We start from the raw sequence: 24,821 nt of genomic DNA, 5'->3' as shown, positions 1-24,821 counted from the left end.
AAAATACCTATCTAAATTTTATTTCTATAAGCTCTAAATATCTTTATACCTAAATCACTCTTAAAAAATCTCCAAATTCAGAAAAACAATTCGAAAACAATTTATATTTTCACAGTATTACAGTAAGCATGACCCAGCAGTGCCGATTTTCCCCTAGCCCAGCAAAAGAATTTCGCCCAAAAAAATTTAATTCGCCTCAAAGATTTACTATAAGTAATTTATTTAATTAGCCCTGCCTAGCTGAAACGTTACATTAAAAGAAAATCTTAACAAGTTATAATCCTAATTAGAAAATGAAATGTAAGTAGATAAGTAATCTTCAAACTTTCAAACACCCTATAATATATTAAATCTACCAAAAGGAAATTAAATTAAAAAAAAAAACTTTCAAAAGAAAAGTACTATATAAAAAAAATGAAAATCCAATCTCCCCTTCCTTCCTTAATTTCCATAAATTTTTTTAAAAATATTTTTGTTGAGCCTTAGTATGGGTATGTTCTAATGGAAGACACCCCATACTGGTAAAAGAGCACTAAGTGGAATTTTACCACCACCAGCTAACTGTACAAAGTTAGTCTACCCATTGACTGAGTTGGACAACTCCGATGTTTCGCGCCACTGAGTCATCCAACTTCCGCCAAACGCCCACTTTGTAGAGCGGTTTTTTTTTTTTTTTAAGCATCTAGTATATAAAATTAAAAAAAAAAAGTATATGGAAAGCAAAAGGAAAAGAAAAAAAAACTCCCTATAATATAAGACAAGTTACTTGGAACCACTAATTGTTTCACCCTGTAGTACCAAAATAAGAAAAAAAAAATATTTACTTCAAGTATCTTTTATACTACTTATGTACACCACCCTGTATAATTCTATAATAAAATTAAATTAATTTAAAAAAAAAATTCAGGGATTAAAGTCCACCCTGTATACCAACAAAATTCAATGAAGATTTATTAAATTGATTAAACAATAAAAGTTGACCCTGACCTTCCTATCAGTAAAACAAAATCCTATTTAAAAAAATTATTTAAAACAACCCTTATTAATAAGTATGTACTTGTATATGAAAACCACTAATAAGTCATATTCCTGCCTAAAATTAAATTATCAAGGTTTATAGAAAAATTCTCAGAATTATTTCTTGTAAGATACCAAAAAAAAAACTAATTATTGTCAATAACAGGAAAGCTATATATAGTAAGGAATGCTATTCAATGTTATAGTCCCTACATATTTTATCTCTATACTGTCCATGCTCATATACCCAAGTCACAATAATCACAATATCACCATCACTATCTACTAAATCACCCCCCTGAAAGTTAAGACAATTCATGCTATCAGCCGGAGATAAAGAATGGAGAAAAAAAAATATGTCAGTCATAAATTTAGAAAAATGAATTATAAAATATGTGAATATTTAACAAAAAAATGAAATGTTGCATTACACCACCTGTATGTTATGCACTGAAATGTCGATATTTAAAATAAAATACTGTTACATAACTTGCCATGAACATTAGCCACCGCCAAATTCAAAATTTACAATACATTACAAAATAAATAAAAGTATCAGAAACTTAGTTATCTTAACCTTTAAAAAATCATCACACCCAAAAGAATTTATCACAATTCCATGAAACTTCACCCCCAATTATCATCATATACCCAGCTATGAGAATTTTAAAACAACCCTAGAGAAGATGCAGCAATACCCAATGTACAATGTATATATATTAAAATTGCTGAAATAAATTTAAATTTTTGTTTTATTAAAAGTGTCTTACCCCAAGATAAGTGAGGATGACCAATGACAACTTTTGACCAGAAAACTTTTTAAAATTTGGGCGCCATCTTGTTATGTTATAAATATTATCCCGGCAAGACTATCCGGTTTACAGGGGCTATTTCTAGGGAGTTGAGTTTGTTCGACAGTCTTGGTTTAAGAGTTCTAAACAACAAGAACAACTCCCTAGATCTGATAGGTTCCAGAAACCCTGTTAAATTTAAAAGATGGAACAAAAAAAAAAAGAACCTATCAGGCCGGCTTCGTGGATTCTCTGTATGGTCAGTTGCCTCAGTCACACTCACTCACTCAGTAGTAAAACACCTTAATTTAATTTAAATAGGGTGTTTATTAAAGTCTTCATACTCAATAGCTTAATTTATCAGAAACAAGAAGTTAAATCTACATGGTAAGTAAATATAAGTAAATATACAAGATGGTCTTAAAAAGGTAAACAAAAATAAATAAAAGATATATATATATATATATATATATATACAAGTTTATAACCCAAAGATACCTGAATTCGTCAGTGATCACTTCGGAAGCATTACATAATAAGGCGTAACATTGAATTGTTTTAATTTAGATAATTATACCATAAATATAGTTACTTAAGTTTTAAATATTAAAATGAGAAAGTGATAAAAAATTCATGTTAAATCATACAAAAAAAATCAAAAGAAGAATATGGTTAAGATTAAAAGAATGTGCTTACGGGTCAAGTTCCATGGTGTTCTTCTTTCGAGGGCGAGAGCCCGCGATGGGCAATTTTTCACCACATAGGGCTTACGGCATGATGTGTGTTGACGGGGCTAAGGGCGGCGAAATTATTTTTCAGGCTTCAGGGCGAAATCCTCATCACTGCTGGGTCACGGCTGGCGGTTTACACTGTCATATTTAAGGAGCCCTAAGAGAGATTTCTCAATGGAAACACGGAACACCAAATAAAATGTCACCAACGGTGAAAACTACTTACGAAGTTTCGAGAGGCATCAAACTACTAAAACCCATCCTGCTTCAAAAATATTTCGTTGAAACTGAAGAAACACTAATGCATTTTAGTTTTAGATGTTATTTTAACAAAAAAGGTGCTGGCGGAGAGAGATGATAATAGATTTATTTCAAACCTCTCTCCGTCACAGCGGGCAGCACGGTTCACTCTTGACGGACGCAGGAGCTGGAAAGACCCCCAGATGCGTCGCGGAACTGCTTAAGTAGTAGTCCAAAAGACGTCTGGGCGCAAGACCGGAGATTGAGGAACTTCACTCGTTACTTTATGGGTTTAGCCGCTATGGGCCCAACCAAAACCCATACATAGGTCACTAATAAGCAAACCATAGAGTGCCTAGTGGAAAGTACAATTACGGGCCAAATCGTAATAATTCGACACGCGGCGCCACTGGCGTCCGCTTTAGTAAACCGGTTGACCAATTCAATTGCCGTGAAATCTTCTCCATGCACAGCATATTGTAAACAATAACAAAGAATTAAAATGGTGATAATATTGATAGTGGTTTAATGAAAAATATTGGCGAATTCCATTAAGAGTCGAAGGCAATTGTAATTATGGTGGGTGTCTCAGTTTTGAAAGAAAAATTTAGAATAAAGTCATTTTTAAATATTTTAACCAAATGAATAAAAGTTAGGATTCTCCAGATCCCGTCTAAAGCGTAATTAATCCTGCAACAAATTGTATTAACTTTTTGTGCCAGATTTAAATGAGTGGTTAAATTTACAAAAGTATTTAGTATCCTCACTGTAATTTTAGGATCAGTATACTTAAAATGTAGTATTTTGTATAAGATTTTTAGTTTTTAGTATAAGCATTTATTCTTGTTAATTTTCATCTAATCTCTCCTATTATGTACAATAACTAAATATGAGGCAAGCAAATTAATAAATATTAGATTTAGGATGCAAAGTATGTTTTTTTATAAATAAAACTTATGTCTTGTACACCCAAAAGATATAGACAGCTATATGGTTTTGAATGTAAAAGTTTATTTAAAAAAATATACTTCCACTTTTCTGACTATATAATTACTTTTTATCAAAAGATGTTGATACTAAATATACGGATGGGGTTTTCATGAGCCAAAACCCCCGTTAATAACCACCAAATAAAAATAAATGTCCATACCCAAAAAAAAGGAAATATAATAAAATTTTAGGACAAACCAAAACATTTTACCCTTATGTGTCAAAAAGTAAATCTTCAATGCCTTAATCCACAGAATAAATGGGCCTAAGTAATTTGTACCACCTATTCTCTCATCACTTATTATAAACACCCCACTGATGTCGCTAAAAACTAATGATTAAACTGATTTGACGTACTTAAATCTTATCTTCAAATTAAATATTATATTGCTATTAACTATCCTGAATTTCTAACTTTATAAAACTAAACCCAAAAATCCCGAATAATAAAATTTTAAATACAAATAAATTTTAAAGCCGGACCTGTGCAACTTTTCAGGCACGCAAAGTGGCTGTGACTGAGGTCAGACGTTTAACAAAATAGTACGTGGGCGTATGTACTCAAATTTTACGTATCAAATAAACAAATGAAAAAAAATATTAAAACATTTATTTATTTAATGGAATGATTAAATATCGCTTAGAATATTACTTTATGACTCTTTCCATATAAAATTTTGCGATTTAAACATGCATGCCATGTGACAATGTAAGCAACACCGCCACATGGACTATACGCGGCACATCAAAGATTCTAATAGATCTCTGAACTGGACTTTACCTATTGTATTTTTTGTCCTACTGCCCATAGAGAAAGTAAAAGAAAAATGCATACTGAAACCGAGTCGATAAAACAGATCAGACCTTACCGATTAAAAAAGGCGGATCATTTAAATCGTTTAGGTATTTAAAATTATATGCAGCTTTCTTAGAATGTATATTACTATTTATGGGAGTCAGATAAAACTAGCCATCTTAGCTGCTTGACCCCTTAAAATACTCTGATATAGGGCGGCAAAAATGGCAAAAAAAACTTTATAGTATCATAAAAATCTTACCAACTTATTTTGACAGGCACAAAACAATACTACTTTTCCCCTTTAATAAAATATGAAGCGTTTTTTTTAAATAAAATATGATCACACTTTAGGAAGAAGTCAATATTATTCAAAGTTAGATGAACGTAGATTTTCGCGTTTTTCAGAAGAGTTGAGGTACCTAGGACACTTTAACACTTTGGATGTTGACTTTTTTTATTTTTAGTTTTGGGAGCGCGTCGCCTCGTCGATCAAGAAAAATTCAGGTTGTCTATTTACCGTAATTTCTAGTTTCAAGTTTTATTAATAAGTTAATTATTCCTTAGGTCACCATCAATACTACCAGGATTTGCTCCAATATCTCAACAAATTTTATTCATAAATATTCATTTCTCTTTGAGAATAGGAAAGACATTCTTACTAATGCTGGTCTTTCAAAAGGTAGCAATATATAAGCAATATATAAGCGATATAAGCGATATACAGTGTGGTGACTTTAACTGGAATAAATTCAGTTAAAACTAATCAAATTTTATCTCGCAAAATTCCTGAGACCCGTCGATTTTTGTTTTTTTTTCACATTTCAAGATATATCAATTTAATTTTATTTAATTAAATTGAAGATAATTTAATAAATTTTTTAATTGTGGAAAAGCCAACGAGAGGCCAGACATTTTGTAATATGTATTTATAATAATCAAATTAAAAATTAAATATTTGAAAGGTGAAACATGTCGATTGAAACCAAGTGAATTTGATTTTATTACAGACTAAAAATTGACAATACAAAAAAACAACAGTAATAAATAAAATCGCGTTTTCTTACCGAACACCTGGAATTGCTTCAAATCAATTCAAACATTACTCCTTATATTGAAAAAGAACTTTTTAGGAAAAAAGTTATTAATTTAAAAGAGCATCCTTAAAATAACCTAACTCACGCAACGCTCCAGCATACCTTAAAATGAAAAACAAACTCAAATGATAGGACAATTGACAAATGATGTTCTATCAGTCAATGTCAACAAGGTAATTTCTGTCAGCTCCTGTCAATTTTGCAAAGCAAGATGGCCGACATACGATTCCGATTTTCACCATACAAGCTTCGTACATGTGCATTATAGGGTATAAAGTTTCTTCCTACATGATTTTCTTACTCTATGTTTATTACAGGATTTTAAAGTTTAGATTCCAGAGAATGAAACTTTTTAATAGCATTTTGTTTTGAATCTCTAAGGTACTCAGGCGATTTTTTTAAAAGAATATGTACAATAAATCTGCCTTCCTCATTATGAGTTGTAGTTTGACTAAATATTTCCTCACATCACTTTTCCTCTCCAGAAAGAAGGGGTTTTGAAGTTTGAAGTTTTTCTTAAAACTTTGTAATCTGCTCTTGAAGATCCAAGTTGGTTGTCAAATTACATTGATACCTTGGCACAGAGAGATGAGATTAAAATTCACCCCCTAATATCCAACATAGCTGGATTTTCTGCAATGTTGGCATGTTTTTACCTAAATACACTTGGCCTACGCATACTAGGTTCAGATAGACACCCACACCGATTAGAAGATCAATTTCACCTGGCGTGTTGAACTCTGGATGTGCTAAACATACATTTATTTATTTACGGAATCCATTCACAAAAGTGTTACATAGCATACCCATACAAACATATATATTCAGATACAAAACTATCTATAAATCAATGAAAGGTGTAGATAAGTTAATTAATTAAAGCCCCTATGAAATAATATTCTTTAACTGCCCCTTAAAAGATGTTATCCTCAGTGGCGAAGCGTGAACTTTTTTTTCGGGTAGACAAACAATAAAAATCGTTAATTAGAAAAAAATTTGTATTCAATATTATTCACTTTAATGAAATAGAGAATGAAAGCGCATGAAATATTAGCTCAAAGAGAAAAATTATGTAGTGATATAAAAAAGAAAAAAATAATTACCACTAGCATAAAAAGTTAGATAGATTAAAATAAATACTACTTACAAAAAAAACACAACTAAAATACAATTGCCGATAGCGAACAGTCGTTCATAAATAACCACTAAAATTTCTACTAAAAAAACCTTTTCTATACACCCAAAAATTAAAATACTAATTATTAAATTACAAATGCAGATTCATTAAAAAACAAACTGAAGATGTATTGCGGCCAACCAGATCAAGCGTGTCCATAAACAATAACCCCTAACAGCATAATAAAATAGCTGGTCGACTTCGATAGACAAAAGCTCGAATGTCTTTCCTGCGAGTAAATTTTGCATACGTAATAGGCTCAATAATGATGCAGTCGGACCTCTGTCGCCTGCATGATGCGTATTTGGTTCGATTAGATGCTCCGAATTTCGGAAGACAAATATCAATGTGTCTTCCTGGGGCTCGTATACATTAATTGGGTATCAGCCTTGTATTTTTATCTTAATCGGTGCGGCAGGCGGGGCGCGCCTTCGGATTAATGATGTTTAGATACTATTTAATAATAGTAAGGATAGCGACTACGTTCTGTGTTAATTTTTTTTTAATTTTAATTCAACAATTACATGAAATAATTACGTGATAAATTAAAAAACAAATAACTGGATAATTTTGGGTAGACAGTGTCTACCTTGTCTACTCGTACGCTTCGCCACTGGTTATCCTAGAGTCAAAAAAGTTTATCTGTCCTGACAGACCATTAGCACTTCGAGCCATTCGTGTAATTGGCTCATTAATGCCATAATTGTTATGGTGGAATGGGACTGAAAATATTTCTGATTGTCTATTCAATCTGGAAGGCATCCTAAGTTTAAAAAGAGAAAATAACTCGGAACAATCTATAGTAGCATTTAAAACCTTATGCATAAAACATAAGTCGAGTAATGTTCTTCGTGACTCTAATGTGGGTAAGTTCAGGTTATCCCTGACCCACTGATAGTAATACTCCTGTCTCCTGTAACCACATCTAAAAGCCGCCACCCTTAAAAATTTATTTTGAGTTTTTTCAATCTGCTCAATGTAGCAGTTATATGACGGGGACCACACAATTGAGCCATACTCCAAGATGGGCCTAACAAGAGAGCAATAATGTAATCTAAAAGTAAACAAAGACAAATCAGTTGTAGACCGTTGGATAAAACCCAGCATTTTCATTGCCCCACCAGTCACCTGATTGATGTGACTTTTAAAAGACAACCTGGAGTCAATAAATATTCTTAAGTCAGAAACCTCTGTTTTGACACCAATTGCTACATTATTTATTTTATAAAGAAAAGCAATAGGGTTTCTTTGCTTAGAAAAAGTAATCTTATGGCACTTATTGATATTAGGGGACATTCTATTCAAGTGGCACCAATCAAAGAACAAATTGAGGTCTTTTTGCAGGAGCACAGCATCAGAAAGGGATGTGATAAGCCTAAATAGCTTCACATCATCAGCAAACATAAGCACACGATAATTTTCAAGTTTCCAAACTGAATCAATCAAAAAGAGGCAAAACAAAACAGGGCCCGAGTGACAGCCCTGTGAGATCCACTGAAGAAGAGGCCCCACAATACCTAAAGCCCTAAGCTTCTGCAAGAGTACCCCATGGTTAACCCGATCAAAAGCTTTGGAAAAATCTGTATATATTGAGTCAACCTGAAGTCGCTTCTCCAACCAGCGGTAGAGGTAGTTGACATACAGCACCAAATTAGCATCAGAATATTCCAAGAAGATGCCATTAACCCAATACTTCTGTATCAGTTAACTGACGGAATGATTTTAAATCGGAGCAAATCACTTTCCTTTCTTCCCACTCACGCTTTGTCCTTTTGTGCAATTTAGAAATAAGAATAAAAATTAACTTTGAATGCGTTTTGATACTGCGTCAACCATTTTTTGTAACTCAAAACATGACTCTTTAGAATTTATTATCTTTAGAAGAATTTAAATTGGGTATATTAAGTAAGGACTTTATGTGATTTTGCACTAAAATACTTTCATTATTGTACCTACTGCACAACATATCCCCTGCTATCTGATAATTACTTTCAGTAGTCTCAACCCCACAAATCACCTGAGCCGCCCCATCCTCTAGGGATGCTCGAAGGTAGTAAAATTTTTGGCACATTGTTTAATGACTCATTCGAATTAAATAATGACTCAAACAGATCTCGAAATTCAAGCCAATTTTTATAATCACCTGAAAACTTATTAAGATTTATTGCTGGAAGTTTCAAACCCATTGAATCTATTTGGGCACTCTGTACATAATTACCTGGAGAACCTACTCATCCGCTTGCAAAATATCTTTTAAATATCTTAATTCCATACACTAATAATACTGATTCTTACATTACAAATTCTCAACACTTTTTAGAAAAACTTACTACTTACTCTACAATTTATTTTAACCCTCATGATCTATTAGTAAGTTTTGATGTTGTAAGTCTTTTTACTAATGTTCCTGTTGACAAAACTTTAAATATTGTTAAAAATAAATTAGAGAATGATAATAATTTAGCTGAACGTACCACACTAAGCGTTATTACAATTTTAGAACTTTTAACCTATTGTGTAAAAAGTACTTATTTCCAATACAATAATGAATTTTATCAACAAAACTTTGGTATGGCTATGGGTTCTCATCTTTCACCAATTTTAAGTAATATATTTATGGGAAATTTTGAATTGGAAATTATTAATACATTTGAAAAAAACCTAAAATATGGTGGCGATATTATATTGTTATTTGTTTGTATTATATTTTGTATTTGTTGTTGTATTATATTTTTTCAATATATCACCATAACGAAATAGAACTTACAATTTTTTTAAATTACATTATCTCCAAAGAATCTACTATAAAATTTACTCTTGAAAAGGAGGCTGATGGTCAGCATCCTTTTCTTGATATTAAATTAAAAAAGATTTACACAGTTTTGAAACTGGAATTTACCGTAAACTAACTCATACTAATAGATATCTTCATTTTAATTCTAGTCATCCAATAATGGTAAAAAGATGAGTGGTAAAAAGTTTATATGATCTGATCGTGCAAACATTATTTGTAATAATCAATATTTAGCAACTGAAAAAGATTTTATTAAAAATATCTTAATACAAAATAATTATCCCAAAGAATTTTTGGAAAATTGCTTTAAAGAATTTGATAATCCACGTATAAAATTAAATCAACCAATTTTTACGACAAATCTTATTTTACCATTTGTTTCAGGTTTTTCTGATAAGATAAAAAGAATTGCTAAAAAATTTAATATAAGAACTTTTTTTAAATCACAAAACACATTACGATACTTATTAACAAAAACTAAACCTTTCAATGAAAATTCTCATTGCTCGTCACGCACGCCCCTTCATACTGGAACTTGGTTTAATAGCTTCTACAATGGGACGTATATTTAACTCACTCTAAACTCCTTCTTCAGGATGGAGTTTGTGATGCTTGTGATAGGATTTACTTGTATTTAGTTGTTCTTTAAATAAATGCTGTTTAGTGCTTGGTACCTGACAACTTATGCTTTATGCATTACTGACTTTACTATAAGTGGCGTAAAATATTTAATAATTGCATGTTGCTAATAAAATAAATAATTAAAACTTAACGCACATTTATTTGAAAACAAATAGGTATAATTATTATTGTTTATATTTGACATTAAATTCTACATAATTCATAAATATTAATTCATTCTGATGACTCACAGGTAGTCCAGTTCTTCGGTCTTTCTGCTGTTAAAGAATAATCTCCCAAACAAGTAAAAGCTCCTCCCTTTCGCATCTAAAAAGTTAAAAGTTAAAATGCAATTTAAAGACATTTAAGTAAGAGTATTATGCTTTGAAGTAAATTAGAAAAAAAAAATTTACAAAAAACAAGAGTAGAGCCAAGTAAAATGAAAATCCTGCAGTCAGAAAATCCTCCCTCCACTTATTTATTAAACATTCAGTTATTTAATTCTAAAATTTTAGGCAAGAAAACATGAAAAACCATGTCTCTATGACGACTATTTTGTTTCCAGAGCTTACTTTGTTCTGAGGTATCGAAGATATTTAATAACGCTTAAAAAAGATCTAAAACATGATTAAACCACAACTTGTGATACACCGTTAAATTCGGAATTAAAAGCACTTTTATTATTTGATATCAAAAATCTAGGTCCGTATTTGAAAAAAAAAGTTGATGATGGTGGCCCGACGGCATCTTAAAGAGAGGAAAAAGTGGCTATAAGAAACTGTAATTTCTTTTTAAAAATCTTTTGTAATAAATTGGGCAAGAAAAATGTTTTTTTCGGAAATTCGGTTTTTTTCGGATATCTCCGGAACTACTCGGAATTTTTTAGATTTCAAAGCCGCATGTTATTGAGCACCCAAAGCCGCTAAATTCTTCCCATTTAACCAACTTTCTAGCTCTCATGGTTACGGATATCCCTGTACTGACCCTCCTTATCTTGGGCACGTTGTATAGTACCGACATTTTTCACAAAAAATGGACTTTTTTCGAATTCGACCTACTATACCAGCGGCTTCTCCCCATCACCTACACCACGAAAACACCAGGTTATAACGGGATTCGACCAGAAGTAATGGGATGAGAGCATTTTGAAAATTCAGAAAAAGTAATTTTTAGACCTCGTTTTGAGCGCCTGCCAATAAAAGCATTAATAAAACGATCACGCGAAAAGCTCATCTTTTGCATACTCTTATTTATATGTTTAAACCGAAATCACCATACATACTTGTAATTCCAGAATTGAGCAATATAAAATATACAGCAATTCAATAATAAACATATCATAAGTTTCATGAACTTCTGATAAAAAAGCCCAGCATTTAATAACGTCTGATTATAATATCTTCAAATTATCGAAAATTATATTTAAAAAAATCCTTATAGACTACATCAACTTGCAAATTATGATCTAGATAGCACCAACTTACAAAAAAACAATTCTAATTCATATATCCATATACCATAATATAAAATTCAAGACAGTCATATGTTGCTAAAGTTAAACACTACTGTACAGAAGGAAACATGTGAGTTAAGACAATATTAGATATAAATCATATTTATATTAAACGAAAGTTGCTACCTAATTATTAGATTATGCCGTCGAAGTACACCTTAGTTAAAAGACAAATTACAATCACACCATACATTTTCAAAGTAAGTTTTGAAAAATAAGAATGTTAATGAACAAATGTTTTGATATTCATTCTCAGCGAATGTCGTGTAAATTCTTAGTATTTTTTGTTTACTACTCTTACCGTTTATCTTTAAATTTGCGTTATTGTATGGTTTTAAATTAAAAAAAAAGTTCAATAATGTGAAGTAACTGTCTTATTGTGCAATTTTTATATGGGTGAGTTTTGGTGTATTAACTTCTTTTGATGAGTTCTACAAGATGTTAAAATAAATGAATCAACTTTGAAAACATCTTGTATATTGTAATTCATGTGTTACTGGTCTACCTATACAACGCGAAGAGGGCAACCTTGCCTCACATCTATAGAGACTTGTAATTTACTGAACAGGCAAAGAAAAAATAGAAAAACTTACTAAATTTAAGTATTCAAAATCTACCTACTTTTGTATGTGATGGCATAACTTCCCATCCATTCCTTTTAGTTTCTTTGATGGCAAAGGCTATAATTCCACCAGCCATTCCCATATTAAAACCAGTTATCGCTCTCCTTTTGAGCATTCCAATACAACTGCCCGCAATAAAACCTAAAAAAAATATTATAAATAAATAATTGATTTAATAAGATTGACACTGACAATAACATTTATATTATTTCTTAAACACTCAATTTCACTTTGAAGAAAAAAAAAACAATTTATTTATAAAAAAGATTATAACTATTAATTAAAAAATCAAACTTTAAATGGAAATAAGATTAATTATGCAACTTAAACTAGTCTCTGGAGGAAGGATCAATAATAAAGTTTTGTATTTCAACATAAAATAGCTCCTTCAATTGGCTAAAAACTGATATCTTGCAGCAACTTCTTAAGCTGAAATTAACTTTGTAGTTTCTCCAAAGTACTGAGAACGATGCTGCTAAATCTAAAGCTTTGGAATTTGCGCTTGTGTATTCTCCAAGTTGGTTGGAACTCATCTGCTGGTGTAGATCCGGGATATGACTTCTAGTAGTAGTTGGGCATCCTGTTTTAAGAGTTGCGCTTCAAAGATTGCGATCTCTATGGATTGGATAAGGTATGTCCAGACACAATTTCTGATTTTGTCCTAGAGTTTTACAGCGTCTTTTGCAAAATACGTATCTTTGCAAAAGACGGCATCGAATCACTATAAATATATTTTTATATTGTTGAAATTATGTGAAAACCGGCTCTACTAGCTGATATAGGGAAAGGATAAACATGAAACAGAGTATAAATTTCTGGTTCTACCAAAGGAATTTTGGAATTGAAAACTATTTTTGTTTCGGATTGGTATGCTTCTAGTTAGATGAGTCGACTGGTAGAGGTAGATTATTTTTATTATTGCTTGAGAGATTTGCTTAAGACAGCTTTTGAAATCAATTAATGTAATAATGAAAAATTTTAAGTCGGGTAAAAGTGATGGAATTTATCATTTAAAAATGATTATTTGGGGAGTTTTCATTTTCACAAGTGTTTCAAGTTGTCACAAGTGTCGAAAAGAGAGTCTTTCATAGTTATGGCGTTTTTGAACTTTTGTAATGTTAAATTGAAAGAAAACGAAAAAGAGTATTAACTATGGTGTAAGCCGTTTTATCTCCAAGAGGGTACACTTGGTTGATTCATATTGCGGAGTAGTGCCAGAAAAATGATCTTTGTTTAAAAACCAATTTCATTGTTTTCACTCTGATTCAAGCTATTCAGGACCGGAGCTTACTCCTTAGAGAGGAGTCAAGTAGCATCATCCAACAACACTCTGCCAAGTTCTTGGGAATTGTAATTGATAGACATCTATCGTGGGATCCTCAGGTGGAATCTGTGTGCAGTAGATTGTCCAGCAGCAATTATGCCATCTTGCAGCTTCGAGACTATGTGGATGCATATATACTTAAAAGCTTTTGTTATGCCTCAGTGCATTCCACTCTATCCTATGCCTTATTAGCTTGGGGTAATTCCTCCAGTATTGGGAGAGTGCTTGTTAGGTTCCACCCTATTTAATTAGGGATTACGTCGGGTGTTCGACTTGTAGACAGAAAAAGAAAGTCGTGTAATTGGTTACGAGAAATTAATTTATTCTCCTAAACTTTAACTGGTTAATCGCGGCAATCTCTGATTTTACACTTTACTTTATATACAACTATTTATATTTTATGGATTTTTAGAAAAGAGCGCGGAGCCCGGTACATGTCTAATATGCAACCACCTGATCTAACATATCGCAAAGACTACTCTCCAACGACTGTTTTAAAGGCGAAAACCGAAATTCAGACTCGTTACAACTATTATTTTTTGCATGCCCTACTTCTTTTTTATTACAGGCGGCTCGAACTTATCGCGGGAACCGATCCTTTGACGGCGCGTATTTTTCAGCGCTTTCCGGGTACAAAGCCATAAATCACGAGCACTTCTGCCGAATTAGGGGAATGTCGAGTGATACAAAATGGTATGAGGTATTTAAAACCGTGGGTATGGCGAGCTAACTATTAAAATATAAAAAATCTCCTAACATACCGCCGCCCTTGAAAGTATCCAGGAGATATCTTTCAAAATAATCAGAAAATGAAGATGAGATGCTTACCTAAATCAGAGACTGCAAAATTAAGACTAAGATTTACATAAGCAGTTAGGTACTTAAATTAACATATATACACCAGCAAAAACATTTGTGCTTTAAATTACATTACCAAATCACGCTTAAAAATAGACGCATCATTGCTTTTTCAAAAAACAAATAGGTAATCTTAAACTAAAAGGATTATATTCCTAGTACAAATAGGATGAGAAGTGGACTGTATTATTAAAAATTAGCATGAACATTTCGTAAAATAAATACAAATGATTATTCCACTGGAAGAACAAAGCATAACTAAAAGCTAGCTTAAAATATAGATTTCATATAATACTAAATTAAGCAAGATAAACACATTTTACAGCGTCAATAAGGGGATAGCCCTTTTTTATTCACTTTCGCGAATGTCACGGGGGGATTCGATGGGCAAGGGACAAATCTTTGTTATAGAGCGCTTCACAACACCACTAGAAGTTCGCACACTCACTACACGAACTGTTCCATCACTTCCAGAATGTAAGTCGACAACACGTCCTGTTCTCCATTGCAAGGAAGGCAGGTTGTCCTCCTTTAATAGGACCAGAGAACCTAATAGCTCCGATGGCTTGACCTTGGACTTCCACTTGAACCTTTGGTGCAGGGTATGCAGAAATTCATCAGACCATCTCTGCCAAAAGTGCTGAGACATCTTTTGCAGGTGCTGATACCTGGAGAGGCGGCCATCAGGAACGTCCAATAAATCCAGCTCTGGATATTTATTAAGAGGGCGACCAATAAGAAAATGCCCTGGTGTCAGCGCCTCGAGGTCATTCGGGTCATCACTGAGAGGAGTGAGCGGTCGGGAGTTCAGTATGGCCTCGATTTGTACAAGCAGGGTATAGAATTCCTCATAGTGTAGAGGAGTATTATTTAAAACACGCTTAAGATGCTGTTTGGTGGACTTTACCGAAGCTTCCCAAAGACCACCAAAGTGTGGCGAGTGAGAAGGAATAAAACTCCATTGAATTTTATTATCCCTTAGCGCAGTTTGAAACCTTTCATCTCTTAAAATAGTATTAATTTTGTCAAACTCATTCTTAGCCCCAACAAAATTAGAACCGTTATCAGAATGTAGATTTTTGCATAGACCTCTTCTAGATACAAAGCGCAAAAAGGCAGAAATAAAAGATTGAGTGGTAAGCTCTGTAGCTAGTTCAAGGTGTATTGCCTTGGTTGTCAAACACACGAACAAACAAATATAGCACTTAAGAAGCCTCCTATTTTTAAATTTGGAGTCCTTTAGAACAAAAGGTCCGGCATAATCTACACCGGTATTGTAAAAAGCATAGGAGGGAGTAACCCGGACACTGGGTAGAGCTGCCATTTGGGCTTTTAATGATCGAGGATTGGACTTGAAACAAATTATGCACTTCCGAATCACTGATTTAACCAGTTGCTTGCCATTTGTTGGCCAAAATTGCTGCCTCACAAATGACAGCGTAGCTTGCGTTCCTGGATGTAGATTGCGGATATGCTCATGGGTGACAACAAGCTTAGAAAAGGGATGATTATAAGGTATCAGTATAGGATGTTTTTGGGTAAACGTCAGCTTAGAATGGTTTAATCGACCACCTACTCGTAGGAGGAGATCACTGTCAAGAAAAGGGTTGAGAGTACTAAGCTTACTACTAGGCCTTATCGTCTTATTATTTTTTAGGCTGAATAGGTCTTCAGGAAACGCGGTACTCTGAATTAACCTTACAAGGCAATTGACACTTTGTATTACCTCAGTTTGGGATAAGGCGCCAGTAATTCTTTTGTCTTTATATTTTAAGTTAAAATGAAATCGCAAACAATAAGCGACTACATTAATGAGCTTTGAATAAGAGGAATATTTCGAGCATAGGCTCATAACAAAATTATTGCTCTCCTTTGCAAAGAGTATTAAGGATTTAGAATTAATGTCGATTATTTTAGATTTCTCGGTATTTTGTCGAGCGTAATTCGACACATGATTATTTGAAGGCCAAAAACTTTTATGTTTCAATAAAAAGGAGGGTCCGTGCCACCAAAGATTATTACTCTCCAAATCAACTGGGCTCATACCTCTAGAGATGATATCTGCAGGATTTTGTGACGAAATCACGTGATACCAATGGTCAACCATTAGAATATCGTTTAGAGAAATGCCAGTTGTTGTTTTAGATGAGGCGTCGAACACTACCCTTAACTTGGTAGTAGTGCTGTCCAATTTTTCAATGGCATGGTGGGGCATGTAATAGATGGGGTCTGACGTTTTTTCTTGCGAATTAAATTTTGACATATGTCCTAATTTTTCATATTCCTGAATAAATTGCGTGTAAGAGAATTTAAGTTCAGGGTTCCTTGTAAGTTTTCTTTCAATAGCCAAAAATCTTTTCATGGCAATTTCTTGGGAATCACCTAGTTTGGATACCGTGCCCTTTAAGGGCAAACTAACTTCAAATCTACCCGAAGAAGTTCGAGTAAAGGTACTCTTAAAATGGGATTCACACTCCATTTCCTCTGGGGTAAACTTACAGGGTTCATGGAAGGGTTCTTCAATGTGCCAAAACTTCTCAAGTGATTGTTTTAGCTCAAACTCATTATTCAAGGAAAAAGCCGATATGGATTTCAGGGGTGTAAAACCCTTGGAAACATGCATAGGTCCAGAAATTACCCAACCAAGTTTGGTGTTCTGCAAGATAGGATTCCTTGTTCCAAGTTTCATTTGACCTGAAATAAGCAGGTCATAAAATAGACTAGCTCCTATAAGGAGATCAATTTCAGAGGATTCAAAGAAAGTGGGGTCTGCCAGAGTAATTTCTTTGGGAATAATGAAATTAGATGCATTTAGCGTCTGCTGAGGACATTTATCGGTAATTTTATCGATTACTAAGGCAGTCAGATTAAAATGATGACTCTTACTTAAGTCCTTAATCGTTAATAAGGTTTTCTTATTAATATAGGTTGTTCCCTGATTTATACCACAAACAGGGATGTGCACTTTCTCATACTTGAGGTTTAGGATATCAAACAAGGTCTTTGATATAAGATTAGACTGTGACCCGCTATCAAGTAAGGCTCTACAGGGTATGGGTCTCGAACAGCTGTCATAAACATAAACTAAAGCAGTAGATAGGAGCACAAAAGTATTTGGTACAGAATTAGCACAAGCAAAACTGTAATCAATAGGCAAATCAGGCTGAAGATTATTCTCTTGTTGAGGATTACAAACATTTTGATCTACTACCACTTGGTGTGAAGTAGCGTGGGGTAATTGATTCGATGGCAAGAAACTCGGGGTTTCACAAAGATGAGGATTTATGTTACCTCTTTGAGGATTGGGCAACTGTGTTGGGTTAATACCATCATGGTTATTGCTTGAGGTTGCCCTTATTTGGGCGCAAAGCGTTTTTTGAGAGGGTTGTTTAGTAATACTTGGATTTACATTTGAGGTTATGTGCCTGGAATCTTTCTCAAAGTTATTTGTGGGGTAATGTAGCAATGAATGATGCCTTTGCTGGCAAGCTCTACAAGAATGTTTGGATGTGCAAACAGATGCAAAATGACCTGGACGTAGGCAATTTGTACATAATTTTAGACGTTTCGCCTCATTGTACTTTTCGCTCACAGGAAGTTTGAGGAATTTCTCACATGCATAGACAAAATGGCTATCTTTACAAACAGGACATTTATTTTCAAAAACGGCATTGGTGAATGTCTTAGGTGTACCATAACTCTTTTGAGGATTTGGATCATGTTTATTTTGCACTTTAAAATCAATTGACTCTAAGAGGTGGCAACGCTCTGTGAGGAATGTAGTGAGGTTAAGGATTGAAGGGCTATCAAAATTCTTGGAATAGATTTCCCATTCCCTACGTGTAAGTTGGCCAAATTTTGAGGTAAGTAGATATATTAAGGGTGTGTCCCAGTTATCCACATTTTCACCTAGATTTTTTAAACATCGATAATGTTTTTGAAAGTTATCTAAGAATTTGCGTAACTGGATATGGTTATTTTCTTTGAGGGATGGCAAGCTGAAAATTGCTTTCATATGAGCATGAATTATAGCCCTCTTATTCTCATAGCGCTCTTTGAGTAAATTCCATGCAACAGCATAGTTGCCATCGGTGGCTGTAAGGGAGCTAATTATCTGGGCAGCATCTCCTTTAAGGGCAGACTGGAGATAGTAAAATTTTTGCACCTTGGGTAACGAGGGATTTTTATCAATAAGAGCCTCGAAGGTTTCATGAAACTGGGTCCATGATTCGTAAGAACCAGAAAACTCTGGTATGGATAATGAAGGTAATTTAGTGGATAAAATACTAGCCATATTATTTATAGGGTTGTTGCTGAGCTCAGGGTGAGTCTCAACGGTTAAACTAGGATTGTTGCTAGCATTTTTGAGATTGGTGGCTTGTAATATAAGTTTTGCCTTAGAAATTATTGAGAAGTATTTTTCCTCGAAGTCTGATCTGACCTCAGTCTGATCTTGAGCATCAGGCAGTTTGTGCACTAAACAAATGTCTTCGATACCCAATTGAATTTGTTCAAATTCCTGCAAAAGGGAATCAGCAGCTTTAAACCTGGTCTCAATTTGGACGAGGTCTGAAGGAGTTAAAAGCTCGAGTTGGGGTAAGGCATTTAAAAATGTTTGGAAACGAGTTAGAGAGGCTTTCATGTGACCTCTTTTGTTAATGAGGAATTTTATTTCTACCTTAGCTTTATCTAAAATTTGTTCTGAACTAAGATCTTCCGTCATTTTGATGGTAACTGAGAAAACAATAAAAAGTTTTGCACTTATTTACTTATGCCAAAAAGGAAAAATTAAAGGTTAAAAATCTTAAAACAACAATTTAAAAATTAATGGGTTAAACCACCAAGGCTAAACCAAATTTTACAAAACCTGAAAGACATTAAAAAACACACCAAATAAAATTTAAATTAAATTATTAAATTTTATCATCAATAGTTTAGTAGGCTGGATACAAATATTTTGTTTTTAAGGCTATATATGCAAAAATCTATTTAAAATGCATAACTCAATTCTTAGAAGGGTGAATATGAGAATTTTAATCTTAAAAACATTAAAAACATGTAAGTTTAAATCAAAAAAAAATAAGGTTTAGAGCTAAAAATGTAGTTTATAATATGTCAAATAGGTTTTTAGGGTTGAAAGATTTAGTTTATTAAGGGTTATATAAACTCTACATTAAATTATGGTTGCATTTATTGAACTAGGTTAAAATATAAATATAGGTTTCAAGTAAAAATCCACAAAACAGCTTAATTACTGTAGGTTACGAAGGTTAAAATGTAAATAGAAAATAAAAACCAAACTATATAGGTGTAATTAAAACCAACTTGCACAAATCTTAGCTTAATTTGAACAAAACAGCTCATCAAAAACGTTAAGGTAACGTTTTGGAAGTCAGGATGACCCTAGGTTTACTGCTGGCTTTAATTACTTGGGTTATAATTGACTAACCTTTAATTATTGACTTGTTTTCCTGCTACTAGGAACACTGGTTGCTGGAACATCGACGAAAATACACTAAATATGGGTCGCACTACCATATTTTCCACATCAGGCACGAAGGATCAAAATTTTATGTTAGGTTCCACCCTATTTAATTAGGGATTACGTCGGGTGTTCGACTTGTAGACAGAAAAAGAAAGTCGTGTAATTGGTTACGAGAAATTAATTTATTCTCCTAAACTTTAACTGGTTAATCGCGGCAATCTCTGATTTTACACTTTACTTTATATACAACTATTTATATTTTATGGATTTTTAGAAAAGAGCGCGGAGCCCGGTACATGTCTAATATGCAACCACCTGATCTAACATATCGCAAAGACTACTCTCCAACGACTGTTTTAAAGGCGAAAACCGAAATTCAGACTCGTTACAACTATTATTTTTTGCATGCCCTACTTCTTTTTTATTACAGGCGGCTCGAACTTATCGCGGGAACCGATCCTTTGACGGCGCGTATTTTTCAGCGCTTTCCGGGTACAAAGCCATAAATCACGAGCACTTCTGCCGAATTAGGGGAATGTCGAGTGATACAAAATGGTATGAGGTATTTAAAACCGTGGGTATGGCGAGCTAACTATTAAAATATAAAAAATCTCCTAACAGTGCTAATAAATCAAAAGCGCATTGTACGTACGATGTTTAGACTTTCCTTCAGAGAAACTTACTGTGGTACTTTTAAAAAAGAAAAAATCCTAACTATAATTAAACTCTATATCTTGGAGGGTGCATGTCAAGTACATAAAAATCCTTCCAACATAAGATTTGGATATCTTAATTTTTATAAAACTCGAAATGCAGATAAATTATACATCCCTTTTACCCGGTTGTCGCAGGTACAGGATGGTCCGGAAATTACAACTCTCACAAAATTTTTAATCATATCTCACATAGAATAAAGGGAGCTAAGACTTTTCCAACTTTTAAGAAAGCTCTTCGAACCATGTTAGTTGACTGTCCTTTTTACTCATTGACAGAGTTTTTTAACTGTAGATTTATTGACTAAATTTAGTTAAATGTGTTTCCTTTCATATCTTGTAATTTTATACTATTTTTATTAGCACTAGTATAGCAATATAATAGTAGTTTTTTATTGACAATTCTTATACTTTGTTATGATGTCGATGAAAATAGATGATTTGAATCGAGGTGGAGGTGTATTAATTTCCATTATAGACTTTGCCAAAAAACATAGATTACAGTACGATTCAGTTGAGCAATTGTTTGTACCTTGTAATGTGGGCGGGATGAATTTTGTAATTAGAGGGGTGTATATCCAACCTGGGTCCAATATGCATTCTTATGAAGGGCATTGTCAGTCAGTTGATATTCTCAGGCAACAATTTTCAAACTCTGACTTTATTATTTTTGGTGATTTTAACGTTCTGGATGCTCTTTGTGAAAATGATAAGTTTGGTGGTGGATTAATAGGGTAGTTTTATTCTTACCTTAACTTTTTTCAAAGGAATTTTATGCCAAATGATAGAAATACTTTTCTTGATCTTACTTTTACAAATAGGAATGATCTAGCTGTGAGTGAAGCTGTTGATTGTATTTTTGATAAATCTGTCTATCATAAGCCTTATCATTTTGAATTAACTTTCAACAATCGTGAAGAAAAAACTTAAAAATTTTGAACAGTACTTTTATGACTTTAGAAATGCACATTATTTGGGTGTTAATAGTTATTTGTGTGAAGTTAACTGAGACCTTGTTTTGAATGTAATTAATATTAATGATGCAGTCTTAGATATCTATCGTATACTGAATATGGCTATAGCTTTGTTTTTGCCTCTTAAGAGATTTAAAACCTTGTCTTTTCACAGTTGGTTTTCAGGGAAGTTAAAGTACTTTAGCCAACAAAAGAAAATTTCACATAAGAAATATCAGTCTAGTCATACTGTTGCAGACTATGAAGTCTTATCAGATCTTAGAGCTAGGTGCAAAACTCTAATGGAGACTTGTTACCAGAACTTTATTTCAAATTTGGACCAATTACTTTATACAAATCCCAACAGTTTTTGGTATAAGTTTAATAACAGGAGAGCAACAAATAGGTTTCCTGACTTAATGACTAATAATAATGGGGAGTTTGCAGGTTGTGAACAAATTGCAGAGAGATTTGCCCAATTTTTTTCTACTATCTATAATGGAGATAATAATGTCTTACCTTCTCAGCAGGCTGGTGTAAATATGACTATTCCAAATCCTAAATTATCTGTTGGATTAATTTTTTAAATGATCCTTGGATTACCCCTTAAATCTAGTGCTGACCCTTCTGGACAGTCTTATTTATGACCAAATTAATTTTCATTGCAAAGAACTTCTGTTAAGTGAACAGCATGGCTTCAGTCGTGGCAAGTCTGCTATTACAAACTTGTTGTTGTATCAGGATGCTCTGTTGAATGCTTTGGCGAGTGGTGGACAAGTGGATGTAATGTATACAGACTTTTCGAAGGCATTTGTCAGTGTCAATCATAGATATTACTAGAAAAATTGAGACTTTTTGGCTTTTCAGATTGTTTGGTGACCTGGTTTGCGAGTTTTCTTTCTGACAGATTTCAGCAGGTACAAATTGGTGATGCTAGGTCATGCCTTATCAGTGTGACCTCTGCGGTTCCACAGGGTGGTCATTGTTCTCCTCTGGTGTTCAATATTTTCATTAATGATATTTTGGTTTGTTTTGAAAATAGTAATTTTCTGTTGTTTGGCGATAATTTATAGGTATATAGGGTGATCAGTTCAGAACAAGACATGGTTCTCTTGCAAGATGATCTGAATAGATTGTGTGAATGGTGTGTTGGTAATAGTATGGCTTTGAATGTGGGTAAATGCAGTTACATTAGTTTCTACAAAAGAACAGGTAATTTCCTCCTATTGATAAAGTTAATCTTAGGTACACTGAAGTAGTAGAGGACCATGGTATATTTTTTGATGAACAATTGAATTTTAATACCCATGTGAATACTATAATAACTAAAGCCTCTAAGGTCCTTGCTTTTATCCTGCACAATTGTAAAGACCTGTTGGTTAAAACTTGCAAAAGGTTGTACATATCACTTGTCTCTTTGTTGGAGGATGAATCAATAATTTGGCCTCCTCTTTACATGAATAATTGTATGGCACTGGAGAGAGTTCAAAATAAATGTTTACAATTCTGCCTTTAAAAACTTCACATTCCAGTTCCTAAGGACCATTGTTATGATGAAACAATGAATTTGCTGAATATGCAAAGTTATACTTAAGAGACACATGATTAATAATTTGAAGTACATTTGATAATTGTCATTGATAATAATATATTTTGTTTTTTCTTAGCTAATTTTGCATTGTTAATTGTTCAGATTTTGAGAGATTATTATTGCTGCTTGTAAAACAGTTTAATTATCCTTGTTATTAATATTAAGTCTGATAATTATTGTTCATTAATGATTAGTGGTTAGGTAGTCTATAGGTTTTATTTCTTTTTTAGAAATTTTATTTATTTTTTGTAAAGGGGTTGATCCCATGTATTCATTAAATAAATAAATAGAAGTTAATTAATATGAAGACCCGAATAGAGTTGCCTATAGATTGGATAACTGTGTTGCCAAATGCAAGAAACCAGAGCTCGAAAATTAATTGTTTACAATAGTTGCTCAAAATGCTGGCCATTTGCTTCTTTATTTTGTTTGATTCATAAATTGATGATGTTTTTTACCCTTTGCATCAATGTTCTTAAATGTAGAGATTTTAATATGCAGATCACATGTAAGAAGTTCAAGATGAAATTTAACTGTATTGTGATCTTTATTTTTAAATTACATTTCTTGTTACTTAAAAGTTTTTGTGTTAATTGTGTTATATAAAATGTTCTTTTTTATTTAGATATTAAAAATATGATGACATGATTGTATATGGATATATATTGCATAAACTAAACTAGGTTTTTATGTTGGCCTTCCCTTGAGACCGATATGGGCACACTGTATATTATATATTAAAATAAAACTCATTAGCTGCATTTGTAATACTCACCACCAAGGAACCAGTTTTTTCTTTCATCCTTTTTCCTGATACTTGCGATGGTGTTGGTTGCCAAAACAAAAGTGCCAGCAATACCAACTATTGGCAAGCTTACAGCTGCAAAGCGTAGAGCAGTCGCAGTGTACCCTTTGGGGTGACTCCATAAAAGCTAGATAGTAAAAGAATTTCATAAAAAAACGATGGCACTCAAAAAGGTACTTACAATATCACACATCCCAATTGCAGAGGCAGCCATAATGGTGGGCCTCATAACACACCATAATTTTTGAGGCAAATCCTCGCCATCCGGAGTATCGAAATAATGATACCGTTTGGCGTCGGGATCGTAGCGAGTGATAAGCATTTTGGGTCCCTTTTATAATTTTTTTATTTAAAATTATGTAAGGGTTTGTAATTGTGTTGACAGCTGATCGTAACGAGGTTAGGTTTGTAAGGTTTGTTTGTCTAGGTAGTGACTTCCGCCCGTTACACGTACGGAAAGTCAAACTTAACTTAGTGACGTTTTTTTAAAGGAATTTTTTTTTCAACATGTTCAAGACTTTTTGTAATTGAGAAAACTTCACGAGAAGGGTCCGGTAAAGTTAAAGGGACGTCTAAAAACCAATTTTTTTTTGAAAATTTTTACATAGAATGTTGTGCGTGGTGTGTGGTCAAAATATTGATAAAAAAGTGAGGATGATTAGAAAAAATACAAAACTTTGGAAATTATGAAGGTTTTTCTAT

The 24,821-nt window shown here is 33.1% G+C and overlaps 1 protein-coding gene across 1 annotated transcript; it reads right to left on the bottom strand.

Annotated features, from left to right (window-relative positions):
• Positions 1–10,394: 10,394 nt before the first annotated feature.
• LOC126736363 (uncharacterized) lies at positions 10,395–24,532 on the bottom strand. The gene is made up of 4 exons (XM_050440681.1): positions 24,301–24,532; positions 24,090–24,246; positions 12,389–12,531; positions 10,395–10,581 (listed from the first exon to the last, which is right to left on the bottom strand). Exons 1-4 carry the CDS (start codon positions 24,439–24,441, stop codon positions 10,489–10,491), a joined length of 534 nt encoding a protein of 177 aa, XP_050296638.1. The 5' UTR covers positions 24,442–24,532; the 3' UTR covers positions 10,395–10,488.
• Between the last annotated feature and the right edge of the window lie 289 nt (positions 24,533–24,821).

Source organism: Anthonomus grandis, chromosome 5, assembly GCF_022605725.1.
Source record: "Anthonomus grandis grandis chromosome 5, icAntGran1.3, whole genome shotgun sequence".
NCBI classification, from domain to species: domain Eukaryota; kingdom Metazoa; phylum Arthropoda; class Insecta; order Coleoptera; family Curculionidae; genus Anthonomus; species Anthonomus grandis.
Note: the sequence above shows the minus strand (reverse complement) of the source record. Positions and strands in the feature narration are given on the sequence as shown.

Coding starts and splice junctions, on each gene's coding strand:
- LOC126736363 (XM_050440681.1), bottom strand. CDS start 24,441: ATGCTTATCACTCGCTACGATCCCGACGCCAAACGGTATCATTATTTC. Junction 12,532..24,089: donor AAAAAACTGGTTCCTTGGTG/GTGAGTATTACA, acceptor TATTTTTTTTAG/GTTTTATTGCGGGCAGTTGT. Junction 10,582..12,388: donor TTATGCCATCACATACAAAA/GTAGGTAGATTT, acceptor TTAACTTTTTAG/ATGCGAAAGGGAGGAGCTTT.